Source organism: Epinephelus lanceolatus, chromosome 5, assembly GCF_041903045.1.
Source record: "Epinephelus lanceolatus isolate andai-2023 chromosome 5, ASM4190304v1, whole genome shotgun sequence".
Classification (NCBI taxonomy): Eukaryota; Metazoa; Chordata; class Actinopteri; order Perciformes; family Serranidae; genus Epinephelus; species Epinephelus lanceolatus.
This window is the reverse complement of record NC_135738.1, coordinates 8,237,833-8,247,663: the sequence shown is the minus strand read 5'-3', so window position 1 is coordinate 8,247,663 and position 9,831 is coordinate 8,237,833. Positions and strand designations below refer to the sequence as shown.

At 40.7% G+C, this 9,831-nt stretch overlaps 1 protein-coding gene across 2 annotated transcripts; it reads right to left on the bottom strand.

Moving 5' to 3' along the window:
- Positions 1-379: 379 nt before the first annotated feature.
- Positions 380-9,525, bottom strand: nedd1 (NEDD1 gamma-tubulin ring complex targeting factor). Of its 2 annotated transcripts, none has more exons than XM_033634382.2 (16): positions 9,435-9,525; positions 7,717-7,860; positions 7,041-7,135; positions 6,811-6,927; positions 6,453-6,593; positions 6,075-6,304; positions 5,394-5,595; positions 4,950-5,073; positions 3,646-3,777; positions 3,442-3,492; positions 3,261-3,350; positions 2,773-2,939; positions 2,494-2,686; positions 2,259-2,400; positions 2,101-2,167; positions 380-920 (listed from the first exon to the last, which is right to left on the bottom strand). In XM_033634382.2, exons 2-16 carry the CDS (start codon positions 7,850-7,852, stop codon positions 816-818), a joined length of 1,992 nt encoding a protein of 663 aa, XP_033490273.1. In that variant the 5' UTR covers positions 7,853-7,860; positions 9,435-9,525; the 3' UTR covers positions 380-815. The 2 variants fall into 2 exon arrangements, with proteins under 2 accessions (XP_033490273.1, XP_033490274.1); XM_033634383.2 differs by having other exon boundaries at positions 3,646-3,774.
- Positions 9,526-9,831: the final 306 nt, after the last annotated feature.

Below are 9,831 nucleotides of genomic sequence, written 5' to 3'. Positions count from 1 at the left end.
TTTGTTTAGGCACCTGGTTTATATGATATATTATTTATTGATATATTTGCACTAATGTTGTGTCATAAAAAGCATAAAAAGTGTTTTTGTTTCTGTCAAATTAAGTTATGGGTGAAATTTAATAGTAAGTAAAACATGTCAGATGGTGCTGAGCACGAGGGTTACAGGGATTATAGGTCAGGATTGTGTGGATTGTTACTTACTGAAACTACATCACTGTTTGTTCATTAAGTTAAAATTGTCATGTAAGAAATATGGGAATAACCTTCAAATTGGATTTTGTATATTTTTCTGTGTTATTTCCAGGTTAAATTAATTTAATAACAGTGAAAGTAAACATTTGCTTTCATCATTTTAAGTGACACATAATGAGTGAATGTTTTAATTTCAATAAGAACCTTTTTATTCTTTAGACAGACTGTTTCTTACTAATAAAAACATGATCGAGGCACACACACACGAAGCTGCTGATAATGTGAGAAAATGTCTGAAAGTGTGAATTTACGTTTTATTAAACATCCTCAGACTGGAGTTTGTTTCCATTTGATGGACTCAGTTGGACATTTTATCACACTATCTGCTCATTCATCAAATACAAAACACATCGACTTCAGTCATGCTGCAGTCATCGTCAGCAGCCGCAGCAGTCTGACTGAAGAGAGGCAGTGACAGTTCGTCCTCTTCAGTCAGCAGTAAGGCAGTGTTCACTTTATTCTGACTTTAGATTTTCTCTCCCACAGGTTGAGACTCTTGTTTTGGCTGCAGATGAAAATTCAAACCGTTGACCGTAACCATCTCTAGTGAGGAACAGAGCGTCAGTAGTTGGTCCTCAGTCTGCGGTTCTCTTCTCTCAGCCTTTCCACCTCCTCCACCAGAGACTCGTTCACAGAGTATTTCTCAATCAGACCATGGATCTCATTCTGAAAGACACATGTGAGACGTGAGTTGAGAGACAATTCCATTTCCTCTGTTTCCCAGTGATAAGTTCATTTTCATTGTTTTCCCAAGATTGTAAGTTGTTTTTTTGTCTTTGTATCAAAATAACAAATGTTGTTTTCCAGAGTTACAAGATCATTTTCTCCAGATAATGAAACTTTGTTGGAATGACAACACAATTAATTTGAGATCACGAGAAAACTGGGCTTTTTCGCAAATTGAATTTAATCGGCTGAGGCTGCTGTGTCCTCTGTATAAAAGGTACAATCACGGAATGGGGGGACAGAGTTGTCTCACCTTTAAGCTGGCAGCAGAGGTAGTAACAGCGCTAAATTGACGTCTGTGTAAAAGGGATAGATGGCGGGACAGGACTGAGGTGGGGATGGTTGTGATGTTTTGACACTGTATTATGTGTGCGACCCACTGTGGGAGATTTTAAAAAGCAGCTAGAAGCAGTTAGCAGCTAACCCAAAGAAGAATAGCAGCCAGAAATGTCTACAAATTAGGAAAACAATGACGTCTGGGAGCTCCTTACCCTCCGAGGAGAGGATCAGCTGCTATATAACAGGGATGGTAAATGAATGTTATCGACATGTTAGCCGTTGTTATTGTTTAGAAAGTGCTGCCTTCCCCTTATGTTACAGGTCATACTAGAGCCTGACACTGTTGCTTCATATGTCATGCCTCCTTTGCTTCCAGGACGTGGGCATGCTATCCAAAATCACAAACTGAAGCGACATGATGCTGCCATTGTTTGGTTATGTGTAAAATCACAAAGGTGGTGTAAAGAAGCGACTTTTTAGCGGCTGTATAGTGCAACCTTTGTGTACAAAGGGCTTTTGATTGTGCTGCTGATACAGCTGAAGCCTTGCTAAATGTCAGATGACACACACTTATGTTTGTATCGTCTCTAACAGCAAAGCAGTAAAGCAAGTTCAATCTCTCAGGCCTTGATATAACCTCAGCTGCTATATCTTATCTTGGAAAACATTTGTTATTTAACCTGTGATGTTGAGAAAACACAATAACTAGCTTGTTATCAAGGGAAAACAGATGAAATAAAACCTTAAAATCTTGGCCGTTAAAGGCTTCCATACTGAGAGCAGGAGGAAGAGAACATCTTGAAATTAGAAAGAATGAGAGAATGTCTGTGATGTTTCGTACCAGCTGGATGTAAAACTGTCGGACCATCTCCACCTGCAAGTTGACGATGTCTCTGTGACAGGCGTCCCTGATGAAAGTAAGGAGAAAGATAAACACTATTAGGTTCCTACGTTTGTGGTATGAGGCTTTAAAGAAGGAGTCAAAGTTCAGCGACAGACCTGAAGTCCTCCAGAGTTTCGTGGATCATGTTCTGGATGAAGTGGATCTGCAGGGAGGTGAGAGGAGCAGCTCCCGCCTGCCCCACCACGTCTGCGATGTTCTGGGAGAGCGAGGAGGAGACGGCCGCTGACAGAGCTGAACCTGAGGGTACAGACACAACCGTTAGAAACCAGAAAACCTGACACATCAGACGGGAATTGAACCTCTCCTCTGTTCGACTGGGGCTTTCTCTACCTGCAGTGGTGGTGGGCGGAGCTCCCTGGACAGGTGAGTCGTAGCTCAGCTGAGCTTGAACACCATTGGCTCTCCTGAGGTTGGGCTCTGGAGTAAAGAAGGGTGGGGCCGTCTGAATGTGATTGGTGTGCTGGGATGCTGTTGGCGGGGTCTGTTCCTCCCCTTCCAGACTGGGGCTGCTGGCCTTGTCGGACTGTCAATCAAGAGAGACTGTTATTTGTGACGTTACTTTGTGCTCATAATATTCTGCTACATTAGATTGAGGTCAGAGGTCAGCACCTTTCTAGAGTCACATGGTTCGGCGGCTGCAGCATGGATTGGCTCCTCCTCTTTGATAGGGGGAGGGGTTTGGAAAACAGACAGCGGGCTGTAGCATCGCCCTGCAGCTCCTACCAGGGGAGTTCCCAGCGGGGTCTTGCGGTGCGAGTTAGCACCTGAATGTGAGTCTGAAACACAACGAGTAACCACCCCAATGATGACGTTCATAGAGACCAAAGATCTGTCTTGTCTTCATGCACTTCAGTATCAGCTACAGTCAGATTCTCAAATGAGATTATTTCTTTAAAGGTCATGCTGTTTTAGTACTCGGGAGGTGGAATAGAGAAACCTGGTTTCCACAGGTTGATTCCTCCTGTGTTTCTAATCAGCTTTTAGCAAGTACTCGTGTGCAGGACAAACTACAGTTCAGCCTTAAGATTTCAGTTTAAGTTTTCAAGCACTGACATAGATCTCCAAACCAGTAGAAACCAGTTGAGAGGAAGTCTGACCGTCTCTGACTGGAGAGAAGATGTCCAAACTGGCCCGACCGATGACCTGCTGACCCTCCCCTTCTCTGGACAGCATCTCCAAACTGGTAACTATGGAAACACAGCATCACAGTTAGACCAGAGGCAGCTGCAGCTTCATCCATACCATTCTGTCACACTTCAATCTGACTTCCTGTTTTACCGTGTGTTCTTCCAAACGGTGTGTCTCCAGTCGACCCCTGGGTCCCACAGTCTGGACGAAACGAGACGTGAGCAGAAAGAAGGGATTAAGGTTTCAATATAATAATTTAATATATAACTGTATACACACAGATGGTAAGACAGTGAATGCAGCATCACAGGTACAATTTTGAGGGGACAATGAATGCAGCATCAGAAGTCTGACCTTCCCGAGTAGGAGAGAAGACGTCCAGACTGTTTCGTCCAACGCTGCTGAACTTCTCCACAACAGGAGGCTGCTCCGTCCCCTGTTGGCCTTCAGCCATCCGGGACATCACCTCGGCACCAGTGCTCCCTGCTGGACACAACACTGTAAGTAACGTTTAATGTATTTCTTTATCTCATATTACAGATAACATTACAATTTACCATGACGTGACGCAGGGCTGCAACTAACGATTTCTGGCATCATCAGTTATTATGCCAATTATTTTAACAGCTTAACCATTTGTCCTATAAAATGTCAAACAATTGTGATAACAGGCAAATCACAACACACAGCGACCCCTTTAAATGTCTTGAATTATCCAACAAAAAGTGTGAAAAAAAAAAAGATATTCAATTTACGATATAAAACAGAGCAAAGCAGCAAATCTTCCCATTTAATTAAGTGGAAATGCAGAATGTGCATCATGTTTTTCCAATGTTTCAGCTTTAACAAATATAGAAATTAATTCTGCCAGTTATTTATCTGTCAATTGACTAATCAAAAAAATCAACTTATTGTTGCAGCTCTGAAGTAACTATGTTCACAGGAACCAATCAGACAGGCTGATTCATAGTTGTGTGTACGCTCTACATAGGTGGCCTACGTCTTTGTGAGCATTTATACTTGTGGCATTTACATGTGCGGTGGTGTGTCTATGACACTCTGCAATTACACCTCCAAAACACTAGTTGGCAGTGGGGTGTCTGTGCCACTGTGTTGAGTTTCTGTGAAGGGCAGTCAAATTTGATTAATTTAACTAACACACCTAAAAACACATAAAACCTGGCATCATGGCAACAACATTAAACATAAGTACAAATTTGTGCTCCATTATAACTCACAAGGTTCACAGACAAAACAATTGACTCAAACTAGACACACTTCCCCACAAATACAACATGCTAATATTATTAGCATAAGCCTATGACATTTTACTTTGCATAAATTAGCCTTGCCGCTAATAGACTTTCCTCTTCTCAAATGAAGCCAAAATAAATCACACACAGAACTTAAGATATTATTTTGTGGAGGCTCTTTTGTTTCAACAATTAATTGTTTCTTCTCTGTGAAATAAACTAAATAAAAGCTTAGTTTCCACTGAGGGAAATGGTTTTCAGGTGGAGTTATGCGTCGTTGTGACATGAAGTTGTTTTTCTGGGGAGGTGCATGTCAGGTTAAGCAAATGGTACATGTCTACGCAGAGCCAACACTGTAGTTATGGCGTCAGTTCAACACACAATTATAAATTCCACTTAACTTACCTGTACCTGTCACCTGTCTGTGGGGGGTGGGGCCTGTGCCATGGGTGGAGTCTGGCTGGCTGTTTGACAGCTTGACTGAGGATCTCTTAGCACTGGCAATCTTAGTGGGACCCAGTTTACTGGACTGGAATAGAAGAGACACAGAGAGTGAGAGAGAACAAATAACGGATTTCAGATTAATCTACTGACTTAAACTCTAAATTTAGGAGTTCCCAATAGAAAACACTGGTGGCAATCTGGACCAGTCCCAAAATTACTTTAGCAGAAGCAGGTGTTGTTTAAATCCAGTGTTTCCAGATTAACATACCGAGCGCAGAGGTCATGGATGGTGCTAGAGAATTATTAGAGACCCCATACGAGACCGTATCACAATATTACAGCATATTGATTATTTATGTGCTTTGTTGTTTAAGTCTGTGAGTACTTTAGTTGGTCAGCTGGTACCTTGTGTTTGCTGGTGTTGCTTTGGAAACGCAGGCAGGTTACTGAGGTTTTATGTGCCGTAGTAATCCTGGTGGGGGCGCTGGAGTTCCTCAGGTCGTACTGGTAGATCTTCCCCTGAGTGGACCCCACTACCAGACCAGTGCCGTCTGGAGTGAAGTCCACGGAGGTCAGCGGACTGTCCACCCGGATCGACCTCAGGACACTGGTGGAGGTACACATACACACATTATACATCCAATATACTCACTTTTAACATACACAAATGTAACAGCTGCTACACGGTGCTACATGTAACCATAAACTCTGACTGACTGCGGCACCAAGCTGTCGTATTTAAATATTTACAGGTGACAGCTGAGACATTTAGTTTGTGAATTGCTCAATAAAGCAACAGAAAATTAATGGGTGATGATTTTGATGATCAGTTTTTGTATCTGCCAGTTTTAAAGCAAAATTGCCAATTAATCTGCTTTTAATTGACATATATGAGAGTAAAATTAATATCTTTGGGTTTTAGGCTGTTCAAACAAAACAAGGGATTTTAATACGTCACACTGGCCTTTAGGAAGCTGTCTTCCCTGATATTTTATAGACAAAATGTTAAATTGATTTATCTATTAACAGTTATTCTCTGTGGGCTACAACACTGTAAAGACTGCAGCAGTTTTACATCACTCTTACATCTTGCTGGCCGTGTCGTAGCAGACGATCTTCTTGTCCAGACCGACGCTCACCACCAGCAGCTCACTGGCAGGGGAGAAGGCCAGGCCGGTGCCCGGGGCCTTGTGGGCGCTGTCGAACATGTGGAGCTCCTTCTGGGTGTTGGAGTCCCACAGGATGACGGTGCCGCTGTCAGAGACGCTGCCCAGCAGGGAGCGCTTCAGCATGGACAGCCTCAGGTCATGGATGGGCTGAAGATAAAACATGAGTTTGAAAATATTCTCAGAAAAGAGAAATCGCAAACATCAGAAAGTGTTTGATTAGAGGACATTTGTTTGAATTTAAATCCTAAAGTTACACAGTAAATGTTCCTCAGACAAACACAGTAGACTGTCTGACCTGGTTGCTGCCGTGTCCGAAGGGTTTACTGGACAGGTTGGTGGTCAGACTGTGGAGGACCAGATCTCCACTGGTGGAACCGGAGGCGATGTAGCTGTCATTGGCATTGAAGGACACACAGGTCACCTCTTCTTTATGGTCCTGAGCGACAGAGGGAGAAAGTCATGTCAGGTGTCCCCTTAAACCTCTATGAGATCTTCAACATTGATGAGGTTTAAACACTGTGAGGCTGTGGAACCTCCTGACAGCTCAGAGAGTGATATAAAACACTTAAGAACAGACCTTTTTATTGTATTTTCTAGTTTATATTGCTTGAGATATAAGGTGTACATGATGTCTAATTCCTGTCCTGTGTTACCTTGAGAGAGCGGTGAAGCCTCTTAGTCTTCAGGTCCCAGATGTTAACAGAGTGATCCAGACCTCCACTGACTAGAAACTGAGACGACGAACTCAGACTCACACGGGTTTGCTTTTTCTGAACAGACAATTAAAGAGCCGAGGGTGAGTACTAAAATACTCTTTGTTGATTGAAGGTAAATGTACACAAAATATACAGGTAAGTAAACAGTACAAATGCGGTGTGCTCACCCCCTCGCCAAGTTCCACCACTGGAAGAGGAGTCGATTTAAGGCTGGAAACCACCAGTTTGTCTCCACTGCTGCTGGCACTGACCAGGTACTGGTCTGAAAGAGCTGGTCAAGGAAAGACCAAACATCACCACTTCACACAGGCTTTATGAATTATTTTTTTGTTCATAGATGAGATTGAATGAGACATACTCTCAACAGAAGAGTTTTCTCTTGATTCACAGTAAAACTATTTGGCTTTACAGCTGGATGAATCTTTCTTGAGTCATATTTAGAGGCAATTTTTACCGTTTTGGAGTCTAAACAAGCTCTGAAAATGTTTTGGAAAAAGCTGATATGGAGCCGTGCTTTAGTAGATGTATAGAATCACAAACCTCTTCACAATTAGAAACTATTTTGATATTACATTAATTGTTTGAGTCACTTTTTCAGATAAAACTATAAACTAACTCCAGCTTCTCAAATGTGACAAGTTGCAGTTTTTCTTATGTGATAATAAACTGAATATCTTTTACGTTTTAACTGTTATTGGGACAAAACTTTGGGATTCAGGGAATTTTAATGAGCATATTCAAGTATTTCCTGACATTTAACAGACTAGATTATTTATCAATTAATCAAGAAGATAATCAATAGAATTCAATAATGTCTTTCTATCTATTCGTCAGTCAGGATACTGTTGGAGCTCCAGCAGGCCTGTGCAACAGGGTGGCTGATGCTGTGAGGGTTAAACTGCTCCAGCGGTGCCATGGAAACCGCATCCCAAATCTTCACACAGTCTCCTGTCGACACCAGGCGGGTCACCTCCTCCATGGCAACACCTGGATACAAACACACAGACACAAACATGCACTCATGCATCACTGTAATGTGCAACAAGCAATTTCAAAGTGTCACCTTTGGAAATTATGATCAACGTGTTTCTGACATCACTTAAAGAACACGACTGATGATGATGGTTTTGGGACACAGAGAAGGAAAGTAAACAAGCAAAAACAGAAGTTAAATACTGATGAAGCAGAAGTTACAAACATGCAGAAGAAAAAGGGAAGAGAAAGATAGAGACGACAAAATATAAAACAATGAGAAATAAGTGTAAATAACCCACAAGATTAAAGTTATAAACTCAAGAAAACAAATTACTTTCAAGATCATTTAAAAGATGTATGCTGGTTTGACTTCTCTGAGACTTCCAGGAAAGCTGATTCACGGTCACTGACGTCTTTCCAATATCCAATTAAATTCATCCAACATTTAAAATTTTACTTTTTTCTCCTTGCAGAAGGTTTTTATACTGAAAAGACACCTTTTTTCTGGCTTTTGCCTTTATCTGACAGGACAGATTACTGGAGTGGGGAGGGGGGTAATGACATGCAGCGAAGGTTCATGGGTTGGAATCCAAACCACGGCCGCTGCGACAAGGACACTACCTTTCCTTTGTACATGGGATGCCTGCTCTACCCGCTGAGCTACTGGGCGCCCCGTGAAAAGACGTCTTTATATATTTTCAACAACACTGACAGAAATGATACATGACAGCAAGTACATTTACTCAAGTACTGTTCTTATGTACAAATTTACTATATTTGAGTATTTCCATTTTATGCTACTTTCTTCTTCTCCACTCCATGTTAGAAGTATTGTACTTTTTACTCCACTACATTTATCTGTGAGCTTTAATTACAAGTTGCTATCTGTCCAGTGTTTGTGATTAACTGAAGGATTAAGAGTTTCTTTATGAGCTGAGAAAAGTCTCCTCTTTCTTAAGCTAAATACACACTTTATTTAAATGAGCACTACGTATAGCAGTAAAATGACACGTACACATTAATGCAGCAGAAATATTAATTACAAAAACATCAGACAGAGGAGGAAGACACTGACAGCATTTAACATTTAACTGGAACATACATACTTTAACTACATGTTCATTAATACATGCTTTAAATTAAATAAGGTTTTGACTTCAGGACTTTAACTTGTAGTGGAGTATTTTCACAGTCTAGTATTAGTACTTTTACGACAGTAAAGTATCTGAATACGTCCTCCACCACTCTTAAACTGTGCATGACAGGTAACGTTACCGTAATAAAGTAATAACGTTAATTTAAATGAATTAATTAACAGTTAACAGATTAACAGCTCATTTGTCCATGTTTGTACTAAACCCCCTCAGTTTAATGAGTTAACCGGTAGTTACGATAACCAGCAGCAGATGAAGTTAGTTGATGTTAGCTAACAATTAGCAACAACAGAAGACAAAAATAGCCACAGCGGGTTTTTAAAAGTTACCGAACACTCGTAAAAATCAGGTCAAACAACACGAAACAACCGGTAACTTGTCTGAAATGATTCAAACGTTATAGATTATTGTATAAAAACGTGTCATACTCACCGTGACAGATAAATAAACTGGTAACTGACAAGTTAGTGAAGCCGTTTTGTTTTGTGATCCGCCTGCAGCCAATAAACCGCCACGACGGAGAGTCGGGAGAGACAAAAAGTAGAAACGCTTTTTTTTCTTCAAGTAACTTTATTGTACAGAACTTTGGTTTACATGCAAATATAAATACATAATATAAATATATTAAATGATATAAGAATAATCAACAATTTTACGACACTACAAATATAATAATCTAGCATTTGATTATTATTATTATTATTATTATTATTATTATTATTATTATTATTATTATCATCATCATCATCACCATCATCATCACCATCATTAACTATACAATGTCAGAATCAGAAATACTTTATTGATCCCTGAAGGAAAATTGTGATTT